Genomic DNA, 16425 nt, shown 5'->3' with positions numbered 1-16425 from the left:
CCCTACAAAGTAGGAACTATTATTTCCCCATTGTGTTAATCAAGCTAGCCTAGACTAGGCTGCAGTTACAAACAACAGCAAAATACTCAATAACAGCTGATTTCTTATACAAAGACTGATACAGGTTGGACAGCCTTCTTATAAATTATAGCTATTTGGAACATGTCTTTTTTTTTTTCTTTTTTTTCTTTTTTTTTTTGCGGTATGTGGGCCTCTCACTGCTGTGGCCTCTCCCATTGCGGAGCACAGACTCCGGACTCGCAGGCTCAGCAGCCATGGCTCACAGGCCCAGCCGCTCCACGGCATGTGGGATCTTCCCGGACCGGGGCACGAACCCGCGTCCCCTGCATCGGCAGGCGGACTCTCAACCACTGCGCCACCAGGGAAGTCCGGCACCTTAGTTCTTAACCTTAACCTCTTCTCACAGAGCCTGGCCCCAAAACAACCGCAAGGGAGGCTGAGATATGTGAGGGAACACTGGATAGTCTGTGGGTTATAGCTGTGCCGGCCATAGCCGTATCTCAGAGAAAGAGCTGAGGCACAGAGGTGTAAGTTTTTTGCCCAAGGTCACAAGCTAGTAAACAGCAGGCGCAGGATTTGAACCAGGCAGCCTGGCTCCAGGGTCCGAGCTGGTAAGAGCATAATGAATTACTTCACTCTTCTGCCTCGCCTATCACCGGGTACTTAGAGTGATCTGTACTAAGACTGGGAGAAAAACTGGCTACCAGAGACCGTTGAAAGATGCTGTGTCTTTATATGGGTAATTTAAGGTGTGTCAAGGGGAAATTTTGGCTAAATGTGAGTTTCATCTTATGTGCTCATTTTAGAGTCAGCTCCTGTGTCAGATGCCACTCCTTTGTATATTATGCGTACTAGCATTTATTGCCTCAAATAATCTTATCTACCAGCCTGGGGAGTCATCCAAAATAAGAGTTTAGGTTTATTTTAATGTTCTTAGTAAAACAAGTTCTACCAGGTCCAGCTGTCTTTGATGCTCGATGTCATCATATTATCAGATCACAGCTGGTAGGTTGCGATCATTTGCCATGGGCAGCTGCCGATTGCTTATCACATAAATGATGGGTCCTTCTCCCACAGGTCCCCATAATTTCACATACTCTTCACTCTGCCCATCCCTTCTCAGCTACCCATTTCTTTTCCATGACTCTTTTTTTAAGAAATGTATTTTTATGCAGCTATTTTATATAAACATGGATAACCCTTAAAAATTCCATTAGGTTTATAAAATTCCATTAGGTTTATATAAAATTTTTTATATAAAATTTTATATAAAATTCCATTAGGTTTATAATTAAGATTTATCATATAAAAATATACATATTTGTTAAATAAACTACACAGTGAAAAGGAAAGGTTTTAAATCAAGAATCATCATAGAATTAAATAACTCTAGCTCTAAGGTCTTTCAAAAGGATGTTTCACTCCAAATGGCAGGAACATGGCTTTTATTTTCTCCTCTATATTATTTTGTAGCTTTCATATTATCTATAGAGTTACTTTAAAAATTAAAAACAATTGCAAAATGAAAGGGTATTTATTCTATTTCCTTTTATTCCATTTTCTTGCTTTCTGTATTAGACATTTATGTTTTTTCCAGCCCTGCACTGATTTCCCCCTTCTTCTGGTTACAGTACACCCTATGTTTTTGGAAGGATCACCCCTCTCCCATTTCCCGTTCAAGCAGAAAGTGAGCTGATTCCACCTCTGGCTCTGGGCTGAGTATGTGACCCAGGCCTGGCCAATCAGAGCAGTGAATCCCCCTACCACCGTGCTTGCTCCCAAATTGGTTAAATCCAAGATAACCCCAAGATTTTTCAAGAAGTAACCAGGAAAACTTTTCTGTCTTTTCCTGTAGGCTTAGAATTTTGAGGTTATAAGCCTTGAGCTGCTGAGGGCAATCCTCTAAAGAGATTGTGCCTGGGATAACAGCAGAACTGAGAGGTGGCCAGAGCCTGAGTCCCTATGGCATTGTTTTGAATCTCTCTATCTCACCATGTTAGGCATGTTAGCCAGTTCTACCCCTATTAGTTAAGTGAACAAATAAATACCTTTTTTTCTTTTTCAATAAATACATTTTTTTCTTTTTTTGCTTACACCAGTTTGAGTTAGGTGGATGATACCTGCCAATGAAAGAGCCCTGATGTTTTCCTACATGATACTTACCCACTGCCCTCCAGTATCCTGTGTTAGTCAGCTTTCCCTAGGTTTTGCTGCAGTAACAAACAACTCTTAAATCTCAATGCCTTATAACAACAAAGATTTATACTTCACCCTGTTTAATGTTGGCTGTGTGTCACCTCTGGCTCTGCTCCATGTCTCTTCTCATTCTGGGACCCAGGAGGGAGGAGCATCACCATTCCTCAGTCTCACAGCAGAGAGAGACGAGCAATAGCCAACCCATGCAAACAGTACTTCTGCTCACACTTCATTGCTCAATACAAGGCCCATGGCCAAGCTCAATATCGGTACTACGGGGGAAGTTGACACCACCCACAGGCAGAAACCACATGCGAATAACAAAGAGCAGGGACGCATGATTCTCTTATAGGTAAAGGAGTGATAGTTTAGAGCAATAATATAATCTGCACGTGTTCTAATCAGAGCTTAAGGAGGGGGTCTTCTTCCCCACCTTTCCGCAGCAGTGGATTACTCATATCTCCTGTTGGCCTTACTCCTGTTTATGAATCCAGCACTGTCCTCTTTTGTTGTGTATAGTCCTGACTTAACCAGCCAATCAGAAACAGTGAAATTATTTGCTATCATATTCAGGACAGGAAACATTTAGCTTTTCATTTTGACCAAAAAGTATTCATCCAATTTGTTTGCAAAAATAAATCACTGAATAAACACAAGGAACAAAAGTGCACTGCTGCCTATCTGGTCCCGTGTCCCAGGGGAGAAGTCTCATGAAAGACATCATTAAAACTGAGACCTTCAATGAAACAAAGATTGTGTTTTAGAAGAGAAAAGAAAAGGTTGTTTTGGGCAAAATGTCTTTTCAACTAAGTTCTACCATTAGATAAAAGAAGAGAAAAGAAAAATCCACGATACTTTCAGGTCAGTGAAAGGTATCTTATGACCAAAACCTGAGGTGAGAATAGAAGTGTCACTGTGCCGTTTGAGGACAAGTGCCAGCGGTCAGATTTTCTGCACTGAGCTTGACAGTGGGACCCAAAATGCTTGTGCCTTCAAAACGGCACAGGAAATGGCATGCGTCCTGCACTAAAGAACAGAGTTGGATGGTAGCCTGCCAGAAAATTTGCCGTCATGCCCTGTTGCAAGGAGAAATATCCTTTCAATCCATTTTGTCTTATAGAAGATTTCTGTCTCAGTAATTCGAAAGGCCGGAGTCTCGTGAGGGTAATAAATCGTCTTTGCTCTTTATGTTAACTTTCGTCTTTAGACAGAAAGGAAAGAGACCTGTTTCCTGAATCCAGGACACGCTGGGGTGCATAAATCCTCTGAGTGCCTCCTTCTGCTGGAGGTTTTGTGTGGGTGGCCCTTTCTCGGGGGCACACGGTACTGCTTCCTCCCCTTCTTCCTGTTGTTTTTAGGTGGCTCTTTGGGAACGAGCTCGGGGAGCCTGTGTCAGGCAGCATGGCAGACACATCTGGGCTCCAGTCTTAGCTCTGCCATTTATTAGTTGGAGTACTAGTTTCCTGTGCTGTTTAACAAATTACCACAACCATGGTGGCTTAAAACAACACAGATCTATTCTCTTATAGTTCTGGAGGCTAGAAGTCCAAAATCAGTTTCACAGGGCTCAAGTCTGAGTGTTGACAAGGCTGGTTCCTTTTGGAGACTTTAGGGGAATATTTGTTTCTTGCCTTATCTGGTATCTGGAGGCTACCTCCATCCTGGAGGGCTTGTGACCCTCTGCCTCCCTCTCATAAGGACCCTTGTGATTATATCATTGGGCCCACCTGTGATAATGCAGGATAATCTCAAGACCATTCATTTAATCACATCTACAAAGCCTCTTTTGCCGTATAAGGGAATATATATATATATACATTCACAGTGTCTGGGGATTGGTCCATTATGCAGCCAACATACTGTATAACGTTGGGTAACCTGGAACTAATCCCTTCGCATCCCTGAACCTTGCTCCTCTCTTCTGTACCATGGGGATGGTGATAAAACCTACATCATAGGCTTGCTGTGACAGTTAAAGATGGTATCAGAGTTTTTTGTTGCAAGCAACAGAAATTTAAAGGCTGCTTAAGAAAAATGGTATATATTGGAAGTAAAAAGATAACTCACAGACATAAAGGAAAAGGTAAGGATCTGGCCTTAGAAGCAGGTATAGGGACCCAGGGAGCACAGACCCCCTCTAGTCTTTGCCAGTCCACTCAAGATTCCTCTTCCAGGGAAGGGGCATCTGCTTGGCTAAGCTTGGGTTTCTGAGGCACACCTTGGCCAGGAGAGGACAAGGCACTGTGACCCACATTCCCCCTGATACAGGGAGGGGGAGCTGTCAAAGCAAAATCTGAGGGTTGATACCACAAAAAGGGGGAGGGTATGATAGGCAGATAAAAATGAAAGATATTCACTGCAGAGGGCTCAAAGTAGGTATTCAAAGAATGATGGCTATTATTCTTTTTTTATTTTTTTTTTTTGCGGTACGCGGTCCTCTCACTGCTGTGGCCTCTCCCGTTGAGGAGCACAGGCTCCGGACGCACAGGCTCTGTGGCCACGGCTCACGGGCCCAGCCGCTCCACGGCATGTGGGATCTTCCCGGACCGGGGCACGAACCCGTGTCCCCTGCATTGGCAGGCGGACTCTCAACCGCTGCGCCACCAGGGAAGCCCAATGGCTATTATTTTATCCTTAATCTTAAGAGAATAGTAACCACTGCTTTGGCAAGATGAAACATGGGTAGCAGAATCACCAAGCAAGAGAAAGACAGAATATCTTCATTTAACCTCAGCTCTGCCACTGATAAATTCTGACATTAAGGAAAGTCCTCTATTTCCTTATCTATAATAATATTTATTCATTCAAAAATATTTATTGAGTGCCTACTTTTTTCCAGGCACGTTTCTAGGTACCATAGAGTAGAGAACAAAAGAGAGAAAGTCTTGGCCCCTGTGGAATTTACATTGTAAAGACAGACAATAACCAAATTAACAAAGAAACATATTGTATGATGTAAAGAAGACTCAAGTGCTTTGAAGAAAAATAAAGCAGAGTAAAGTGGATTGAGAGTCCCAGGCCTAGGGTGAGAGGTGCTAGCGTTTTAGACAGAGAAGCCGGGGAAGGCTCACATTTGCACAGAGGGTTGAATGACACGCAGAGGGAGCCAACCCTATGAAGATCGGAAACAAGAGTGTTCCAGGCAGAGGGAACAGCTACTCCGAAGGCCCTGAGACAGCAACAGACTTGGCCAGTGAGGCAAGAAGAGATGAGGGAGGGTGAGAGGGTGGCAGGAAAGGAAGCCAGAGAGGCTGGTGAGGCTGCTCCCACCTTGGGTGGGGCCTTGGATGCCATGATAAAGAGTTTGGATTTTTCTTTTTCCTTTTGAGTGTGATAGGAAACTGTTGGAGGGTTTTGAGCAGAAGAGCGAGGTAATCCAATTTATCTTTTAAAAAGATCACTCTGGCAGCTGGAGGGGAGTTGGCTAAAGTCAGCGCTAATAGTGCAAGCAGAGAGGCCAGTGAGCAGGCGACTGCAGGCAGGAGATGATGGGGGCTTGCAGTGGAGAAGGTGAGAAGAGGTTGGATTTGGGATCTGTCTTGATGCTGGATGTGGGGTGACAGAGAGCTAAGGCAAGGGTGACTTGGAGATTTCAGGCCCGAGCAAGTGGCTGAATGGGGATTGGGGAAAATTAGAATTAGGTTTTAAAATTTAATGGGTATACTGAAGAATCACAACTTACTGGGAATAAAAATATGAAAATCTTTTTCCTTTTTCTTCTCCAGTAACTGCATCACTATATTACACTGAATCTCTCTTCCATCTGAGAAGTAGCCCTTTAATAACTTTTTGACCAAATTCTATAACTTCCTGGTCACTGTTTTTAGATAGTCTGATTTCACTGTTTGGATTCATCTTGTTTATTTTAAATCCTTAGTCTTCAGTCTCATCCTGGATGCAAAATTCATCTTCCCCCATTCCCCAGCTCTAGCCACAACTGTCTATGATTCAGGGGTCCCTGACCTTGGAAGGCAGGGAAATTACTTCTTTATTTTCACTAGTCTGTAACTGAAATTTGGCCTCTCTTTTAATTATGAATGTGGGAAACAAACCTCAGTAGTACCCACAGTAACTGTACCTTTGTTACTGATAGCAACCATCAGATGTTTTTACATCCCGTTATAGTTGTTGCAGTGATCTTGAAATATCATTTACACTTGTCTCTTCTTTCAAATTATAGTAGTTAATTGAACTGCCATTAGCTCTTCTTATTTACTGTATGATTTAGAAGGACATATATTACTTTATCACCAACAGTTTTAAAAAATATTTTGATAAACTGTATTTCAATATAATTGGTTTACTTTGAAATCTTATGTACTTTTTTTAAAAAAATAAATTTATTTATTTAATTTTGGCTGCCTTGGGTCTTGGTTGCTGTGCGCGGGCTTTCTCTGGTTGGGGCGAGCAGGGGCTACTCTTCATTGCGGTGCGTGGGCTTCTCATTGCCGTGGCTTCTCTTGTGGAGCACGGGCTCCAGTGCACGGGCTCCGTAGTTGTGGTGCACAAGCTCAGTAGTTGTGGCTCGTGGGCTCTAGAGCACAGGCTCAGTAGTTGTGGCGCATGGGCTTAGTTTCTCCGCGGCATGTGGGATCTTCCCGGACCAGGGCTCAAACCCGTGTCCCTTGCGTTGGCAGGTGGATTCTTAACCACTGCACCACCAGGGAAGTCCCTTATGTACTTACTTTTATATTAAAAAAAAATATTATTCAGAGAAGGAATCCAAATTGCCAAAGTGAAAAGGGATTATGGCACAAAAGAAGTTAAGATCCCCTGTGAGAGGTTTGGAAGGGGTTAGGAAGGTGGCATGCTCTTCCCATACACCCCTGGAGAGGGAAGAAAGACAGTGGGGAGGAGGCAGGTCTCCTTAAGCCACATTAGAGAAAACATGTACTCAGTCACAAAGAGACTAAATAACAGAGCAATCTGGGCATATCTATCAAACAGCAGCAGGTAGCACAGCCCTGGTTTTTAAGGTGGTTATACCAGCAGTCCAAGGGTGAGCACGAGGTCTTGCAGCTTGTTGTTTAGGCAACACTGTTAACCGGACGCATATGCAGCTTCCAGTGATGGGGCTGATAAAACAGGACTTGTTTATATAGGAGAGTGATTCAGCCTGATGTCAGGGTAATAACTAACTGCTTGTTGGTCTCCCAGAGTGGAGTTGCTGAGGGGGTGAAGCGAGATCACATTCTGGTAACTATGATTTTTTAAAATGTGCTTTAGGCTGTTAGAGATTAATGCAGCTGACTGTTCCTTACTGGTTTTCGGAGCTATTCCTTGCGTAATGGAAGGCTGGAATTGAAAGAATCCTGGGAGATTCCGTCCTAATGGCTAGTCTGGAAGTCCCATTCCAGATAACCTCTATCCTACTGCTTCCAAATATTTGAAGTTCATTACTCAAGACTGTGATGCCTCCAACACAGAATGTTTGGGAAACCAGTTAAGGCTGAGGGCAGGGACTGCGTAATCTCTTTTGCTGAATACGCTGAGTAGAGGTTATCAAGTACTGGCCTCATGAATTGGTGAAGGGCTTTATGAATGATGGTTGATTGAGGGCCTGTGTCATTTTGTAAATGGCTTTGCATCTGGGTTGTGCTTTCATGGTACAAGAAAACAACGTAATCTTTTACCTAATGAAAATTGGAAAACAATTGGATTTCAAGATTCAGTTTTCAATATTAAGCAAGCCTTTCCCTTTTCTGCTTTATTCTTCGTAAATGTCATTTCAGATGGTAACTGTTGTCTTAGAGCTGGATGGAGAAGTTAATAAAGACTAACTTCTCAGCTTCTCTTATGTATTTTGCAAGTATGCTGTAGCTTCTTTAGGTCTTGAAATCTTTTACTGAGCATCCAAAACTGGGGGAGGAATTGCCTGTGTGTGTGCACGTTTATACATACACGTGTATACAGTCAGAAGAATAGACTGTTCCTTCTCAGAATTATGGCAGCAATTGTTGTGATTCAAACAGATTTAATTCATGTTTGAGAAGAAGAAGGAGGACATGACAAACGAGCACTACCAACAGGACAATTCTTCTTGGAAACACTCAGCAGTACTGTTTTGTCCGTTGGAATGCTCAAACCTATTTGCTCTGGGGACCTCCAATTTATGCCCCAAGGAGCCTCAGCTGCCTTCTCCTGTGATTGGCGCTTTTGTTTCCCCTCCCCTCCCCAGTTCCCCCGTGATGAGCAGTCACCTCTACTCAATCTCAATTTTTATTTGACCTGAAGCCAGTTGCACGGATTCCAAAAGAGAGAAAAGGGCCTAGGGCTTCCCTGGTGGTGCAGTGGTTGAGAGTCCGCCTGCCAATGCAGGGTACACGGGTTTGTGCCCCGGTCCGGGAGGATCCCACGTGCCGCGGAGCGGCTGGGCCTGTGACCCATGGCCGCTGGGCCTGCACGTCCGGAGCCTGTGCTCTGCAATGGGAGAGGCCACAACAGTGAGAGGCCCGCGTACCGCAAAAAAATAAAAAGGGCCTGGCATAGCTTCTATCCTTTCAAGTTGACCTGCTGAAATGATTGATAATTCCTAGGAACTGCTCTCCGAAGATCAAGTCCTTTTTATTTGGCCTGATTTACACTGGCTTTCTCATACTTATTCTTGCTTTGGGAACTAGACAGCGCCCCATTATTTAGCCATGAAAGCAAGGATGTCACTAAAGGTGGCCTCATATTACTGCTTAAAGGCCTATTAGAAATCTCATTTCGCTTTTTGGAGATGTCATTGTGATGCAAAGCGGTTCAGGGTTTCATTACTGCTGGAAGCCCTTTGTTGGGCTCGCCTAGCCTGTTGTGTCCCCAGATTTGCCATTCTCCTTTCCTACTGCTATTCCAAAATGGGAGTACTGATACTTTGAGGATTTCATGACATCGGTACAGAAAAACGTACTTAAAACAGGAAAATTGTAGCTGAACAGAAAGGCGCCATCAAATCTCCCCTCAGATACAAGTGACAAACTGCACTTCGTTCTGCTGTCCTGACATCGGATTTCCCTGTGGAACTTCAGGCAAATGAATACCTGCCAAGTTATTACTGTAAGGATTAATCAAGACGGCGTTTTCTATGACTACGGCTTTTCCCCCGCTCATTTTTATCTTCTAGGCAAATGGCTGTGTTTTCCTCTATTGAACACTTGCAGCTGCTAGACCCTGAATTCCATATGAGTGACCTTGTGAGTTGCCCTCCTCTTCTCCATGGTCCACTCCCTGTGTTTCCTGGGCAGTTTGCATTCTTAGCAGGAAATAGTCAGTGACCTTGAACGACCCGCTTCACCCCTCTATGCCTCAGTTTCTTCACTCTAAAAGAAGGACAACAACAGCTCATTATTAATGTCATGAGGATTTAATGAAACACTGTGTGGAAAGAGCTTAGCATACTGAGCTGGGCAGAGGCTCATCCCACAAAGATTTACTGAGTGTCTGCTATGTGCCAGACGTTGTCCCAAGTGCTGGAAATGCCAAGAGGAGCAAACACAGGCCCAGTCTCTGCCCTCATGGAGCTTTCAGTCTAGTTGAGGATTTGGGTGTTCTTTAGATAATCACACAGATTTATATCTCCAAATTGGGCCAAGGACTAGGAAGGAAAATTTCACAGAGCGCCAATGGCCCTGCTCTAATCAAAGGACATCATTCCATAACATTTGAGTGGAGATCAGAAGAAATAATAAGAGTGAACTGTTGGTGGGAATGTAAATTGATACAGCTACTATGGAGAACAGTATGGAGGTTCCTTAAAAAACTAAAAATAGAATTACCATATGACCCAGCAATCCCACTCCTGGGCATACACCCAGAGAAAACCATAATTCAAAAAGATACATGCACCCCAATGTTCATTACAACACTATTTACAATAGCCAGGTCATGGAAGCAACCTAAATGCCCATCGACAGACGAATGGATAAAGAAGATGTGGTACATATATACAATGGAATATTACCATAAAAAGGAACAAAATTGGGTCATTTGTAGAGACGTGGATGGACGTAGAGACTGTCATACAGAGTGAAGTAAGTCAGAAAGAGAAAAACAAATATCGTATATTAACGCATATATGTGGAACCTAGAAAAATGGTACAGATGAACCGGTTTGCAGGGCAGAAATAGAGACACAGATGCAGAGAACAAACGTATGGACACCAAGGGGGGAAAGTGACGGGGGGTGGGGGGGTGGGATGAATTGGGAGATTGGGATTGACACGTATACACTAGTATGTATAAAATGGATAACTAGTAAGAACCAGCTGTATAAAAAAATAAATAAAATTCAAAAAAAATATAGTGAACTGGGAGAAGGAGGTCTCAGCCCCAAGGTTCCCTTGAGCAAATTAGTAAAAGGTGCCCCTGCCCTAGGGCAGAGGTGGCAGAGCATGTGCTGGGGTTTCAGTGCCCTCTGGCCCATCTGCTGGGAGCCCTTGAGCAGAGAACAGCTTGCACACTGTATGCAGTGACCTGGCCGGGAGTAAGAGGATACTGGAGGTGGAGGAAAGCACCTCTGCAAAGGCCCTGAGGTGGGAGGCCACATTGGTGGAGATGAAAAGGGCGCCTCTGGCTACAGCACAAGGAGCAAGGCTGGTGGGAGGGGAGCCGGGGAAGCTCTTAGTACATATCAGCTGGTATTGTTGCACGATAGCATTATTCTCATGAATTCACTGCCAGCACACTAAGGTCTCCTTAGAAACACCAAGGTCTCTCTAGAAGCCGTTGCTTTTTAACTAGTGAAGGAGAATTACTTCAGGGATGTGATTTGTTGGTGTCACACAACCAAGATTTACAGAATAAGGACAGTGTATGAGGAGAGACATTTAATGTGGAAAGCAGGGAGGCAGTGTACCTCCAAAAAAATACAAATGCTCTATTACAGCCCAGAAAACTAGATGTTAGGCAAAAAGAAGTGAAAACAAAAACAGAACAAACAAAAAAAGCAAATAAAAATAAAAGCAGAACATTAGGGAAAGGTTTCTAACAATGCTATCATTTGGAGGTTGTAATTATCTCTCCAAAGAAGTAGAATCTCCGTTTCTTGTTCTCTTAGAAAGGACCCGCCCAGCTGGAGACCCAGAACCGGCAACACTGCACTCGCTAGAAATTGTCTTGATAACCCCTTAGGTTCTTCCCGGCTTTGATTTCTTTGATTTTGGAATAATCCAAAAGAGCATTCATTCATTCACACAAATATACTGTATCAAGGGTGGGTTTTTTTGTTGTTCTTGTTGTTGTTTTTAAGTCTGAGTTTAGAAGGAAATAAAACCCCAGATGCTGGAGAATTGTGCATTGTTGCCAGTTAGCTCCGGAGTCTGTCAGGCTGGGCATCTGCAAGTGGTGGCCCAGCCGAGGTCTGGTGTCAGCACGGCAATGTGAGGGACGCCTGGGCTTGAGGATTGGGTGGATCTGGGCCCAGATCCTGACTAGGCCATTTATAAGCTGTGTGACCCTGGACAGGTTAGTCAACCTCTCTCTGTAAAATAAGAGTTACTGTAAACTCAAATGATGGCTGTCATTAGGGAGAGTCTGGAGGCCAAGACTCTTGGGGATCCCTCACTTGTAAAGTTGTTTCTGGGGATCCTGCCCTGAGAGCAGTCCCTGTGACCCACATTCGTTCAGAGGTTTATTCCTTTGCACTATATCTGAAAAGTCTTGACTTTTGGTTTTTCAGAGGTAGCTGTGCTTTGGGGAAACATAAGGAACCAGAATTAAGTCAGACTTGTAAAATCTGGTCAGCAGTTAGTATCTCTAAACAGCTTTTAGGAAATAAACAACAAAAAAGGAGCATTTAGCCATGATTTTTTAATGTGGTATCGATGATCAGACATCCCACCATAATCTAAGGATCCCTCAAGAGCAGACACTGCTCTTGAGATATTTTATTGCCTAGTAAGATGTAGTAGAAGAACTTAACTTTAAAATGTTCTTGAATTTAAACCACATTAAACTGGAATGTACACTGATCAGAGGTAAATTGTAGTATTTCAGGAAAGAAATGGACTACTTAATTCCCCTTCAATAGAAAGTTGGAAAAAGAGTCCTTTATTATATCTCAGTCATAATGCAGTATATAAATGTGACTTCTGCTTTGTCTCTTGCTTTATGTCCACATAGGCTTATATCAGTAACATGTATGTTGCACCTTCAGAACTAACACGCAGCTTTCTAACCTGAACCCTTCAAAGCAGGGCAGGCTAACAGTGATTTAAGATTATGCTGGTTAAAAACAAAAAATCCATCCCAGATTTTAAAACAAAGAAATGCTAACTCAAGCCTAAACTTTTCTATAAAAAATGACATTGTTGCTTTCTAAGAATGGGAATAGATGAGGCACTTAATCAGAGAGGCCATTACGTTGTCAAAGGCTCTGCTGATGCTGAAGGATGGATTCTCATGGGCTTATGACCATTTTATTGCTTTTCAGCCCACGGCCGGCGATCCCACTCTCCCTCCTGCTGACAGAACCGGCAGCAGCGCTCTGCATTCAGTCCTTCTGGAGAGCCTATCTGGTAAGAGTCATGTGCAATTACGGCATTTGGTCTGATGGGGAATTTTTGTGCTGTGGAAGACCCAGGGGACAACCTTTAGATGAATTTGGAGCATAGGATAGTATAGCTAACATCCAGACCTCAGAAATAAGATTCTCTGTAAAACAGGTCTTAAAGAATGATTTAGAATTTCCACCAAAACTTATGCAGTTATTATTAAAAGTACCCTCCAACCTTTTTTAAAGTTTAGTTTTTATTGAGATAAATTTTGTTTATACCATTTTATGGGTTTCATTATATTTCAGTCTCTCTATACACTACAGCATGCTCACCAATAGAAATTTAGTTTCTACCCATCACCCTACAGTCAATCCCCTTTACCCATTTTACCCTCGCTCCAGCCCCTTCCCCTCTGGTAACCACTTTTCAGTTTTCTGTATCTACATGTTTGTTTCTGTTTCGTTTGGTTTGTTCATTCATTTTGTCTTTTTGTTTGTTTGTTTTTTATATTCCACATATGAGTGAAATCATACAGTATTTGTCTTTCTCCATCTGACTTATTTTACTTAGCATAATACCCTAAAGGTCCAACCATGCTGTTGCAAATGGCAAGATTTCTTTTTTTGTGTGCCTGAGTAATATTCCATTTTGTGTGTGTGTGTGTGTGTGTGTGTGTGTGTGTGTGTGTGTGTGTGTGTGTGTGTTACATCTTCTTTATCCATTCATCCGTTGATGGGCACTTATGTTGTTTCACTATCTTGGCTATTGTGAATAATGCTGTGGTGAACATAGGGGTGTATATATCTTTTCAAATTAGTGTTTTCATATTCTTTGGATAAATACCCAGAAGTGGAATAGCTGGATCATATGATAGTTCTATTCTTATTTTTTTGAGGGATCTCCACGATATTTTCCATAGTGGCTGCACCAGTTTACATTCCCACCAACAGTACATGAGGGTTCCCTTTTCTCCACACCCTCACCAACACTCATTATTTCTTAACTTTTTGATAATAGCCATTATAATGAGGATGTTGAACATCTTTTCATGTGCCTGTTGGCCATATATATGTCTTCTTTGGAAAAATGTCTATTCAGCTCCTCTGTCCATTTTTGATAGGGTTTTTTTTGTTGTTGTTGTTGAGTTGTATAAGTTCTTTATATATTTTCCATATTAATCCCTTATCAGATATATGATTTGCCAATACCATCTCTCATTCAGTAGGTTGTCTTTTTGTTTTCTTGATGGTTTCCTTTGCTGTGCAAAACCTTTTTAGTTTGATGTAATCTCATTTGTTTATTTTTTCTTTGTCTCCCTTGCCTGAGGAGACATATCCAGAAATATATTGCTAAAACCAATGTCAAAGGGCATACTTCCTATGTTTTTTCCTAGGAGTTTTATGGTTTCAGGTCTTAGATTCATTGAAGTCTTTAGTCCATTTTGAATTGATTTTTGTATATGGCGGATACCGAACTACTTTCATTTTTTTGCATGTGGCTGTTCAGTTTTCCCAACAACATTTATTGAAGAGACTGTCCTTTCTCCATTGTATGTTCTTTGCTCCTTTGTCGTAAATTAATTGTTCATATATGTGTGGCTTTATTTCTGGGCTCTCAGTTATGTTCCATTGATCTGTGTATCTGTTTTTCTGCCAACACCACGCTGTTTTGATTACTATAGCTTTGTAATATATAATAGCTTGAAATCAGGAAGGGTGATACTTCCAGCTTTGTTCTTTTTTTTCTCAGAATTGCTTTGGCTATTTGGGGTATTTTGTGGTTCCATATAAATTTTAGAACTTTTAATTCTATTTCTGTGAAAAATGTCCTTGGGATTTTGATAGGGATTGCACTGAATCTGTAGATTGCATTAGGTAATATGGACATTTTAACAGTGTTAATCCTTCCAATCCATGAGCATGAAATATCTGTCAATTTATTTGTGTATTCTTCAGTTTCTTTCAACAATATCTTAGAGTTTTTATTGTACAGGTTTTTGTTTTGTTTTGTTTTGTTTTGTTTTTTTGCAGTACGCGGGCCTCTCACTGTTGTGGCCTCTCCCATTGCGGAGCACAGGCTCCGGATGCGCAGGCCCAGCGGCCGTGGCTCACAGGCCCAGCCACTCCGCGGCACGTGGAATCCTCCCAGACTGGGGCACGAACCCGTGTCCCCTGCATCAGCAGGCGGACTCTCAATCACTGTGCCACCAGGGAAGCCCTACTGTACAGGTTTTTTACCCCTTGGTTAAATTTATTCCTAGGTATTTTATTCTTTTTGTAGCAATTGTAAATGGGATTACTTTCTTAATTTCTCCTCCTGCTTGTTCATTTTTAGCATACAGAAATGAAGTAGATTTTTGTATTTTGATTTTGTACCCTGTAACTTTACTGTATTCATTTATTATTTTTAATAGTTTTTTGGTGGAGTCTTTAGGGTTTTCTATATTTAAAATTATGTCATCCACATATAGTGACAGTTTTACTTCTTCCTTTCCAATTTGGATGTCTTTTATTTCTTTTTCTTGCCTAGTTGCTCAGGCTAGGACTTCTAATACTAAGTTGAATAAAAACGGTGAGAGTGGGCATCTTTGTCTTGTTCCTGATTTTAGAGGGACAGTGTTACTGAACCAAACTCAGGTCTGCTCATCAGATGCACAGCAGAGCTAATCTACTGGCACTGGGTTGTAGTGAAGGAAAATACAGTGTTTATTGCAGGGTGCCAGCAAGGGGAATGGGCAGCTAATCCTCAAAAGACCCAAACTCTCTGATGGCTTTCAGGGAAAGCCTTTTTTTTTTTTTTTTTTTAAAGTTGAGATAGTAAGTGGCAGAGCTAGGACTAGAACCCAGGTGTTTTAATTTTTTATTTATTTATTTATTTTTTAGAAGATGTTGGGGGTAGGAGTTTATTAATTAATTTATTTATTTTTGCTGTGTTGGGTCTTCGTTTCTGTGCGAGGGCTTTCTCTAGTTGTGGCAAGCGGGGGCCACTCTTCATGGCGGTACGCGGGCCTCTCACAATTGCGGCCTCTCTTGTTGCGGAGCACAGGCTCCAGACACGCAGGCTCAGTAGTTGTGGCTCACGGGCCCAGTTGCTCCGTGACATGTGGGATCCTCCCAGACCAGGGCTCGAACCCATGTCCCCTGCACTAGCAGGCAGATTCTCAACCACTGCACCACCAGGGAAGCCCCAGGGAAAGGTTTTTAAAGACAGTGTTAGGGGTGAGAGTTGCAGGGTGCCTAATCAGCTCATGGGCGATTTTTGATTGGTAGATGGTGAGGTGATAGGGTGGTGTTTCAGGAATCTCGATCATCAGTTTTCCAGCTCCAACCAGTCTCGGGTCTATGGGTGTAGGGCCAGCAGTTTCTACCTGCTAGGGGTCTAGTTTTTACTACACTTAACATGTTTTTTGAAGTTAACAAAAACCTTTACTTGTACTTTCTTAAACACTATGAAGGAAAAATACAGTCTCCCATAAAAATTTGTGTGTGTAGTAAAATATATATAACATAAAATTTACTATTTTAACTAATTTTTAGTGCACAGTTCAGTGACATTAAGTATATTTGCATTGTTTTGCAACCCACTCCCATCCATCTTTCTAAACTGAAACTCTGTATCCATTAACTTCCTACTCCCCCCGTCCCAGCCTCTGGCAATCACCCTCCTACTTTCTGTCTCTATGAATTTGACTACTTCTAAGTACCTCATGTAAATGGCATCATGCAGACTTTAA

The 16425-nt window shown here is 42.3% G+C and overlaps 1 protein-coding gene across 1 annotated transcript in view; it reads left to right on the top strand.

Annotated features, from left to right (window-relative positions):
- Positions 1-16425, top strand: part of IQCK (IQ motif containing K) — a 126132-nt gene that overhangs the window by 46197 nt on the left and 63510 nt on the right. The window contains exon 7 of the mRNA XM_082670491.1: positions 12629-12713. Coding sequence (XP_082526617.1) covers positions 12629-12713 — 85 coding nt within the window. The remainder of the gene's footprint in view (positions 1-12628; positions 12714-16425) is intronic.

Source organism: Grampus griseus (genome assembly GCF_964374135.1).
Source record: "Grampus griseus genome assembly, chromosome: 14".
NCBI lineage: Eukaryota > Metazoa > Chordata > Mammalia > Artiodactyla > Delphinidae > Grampus > Grampus griseus.
This window is presented reverse-complemented; position numbering and strand designations above follow the sequence as displayed.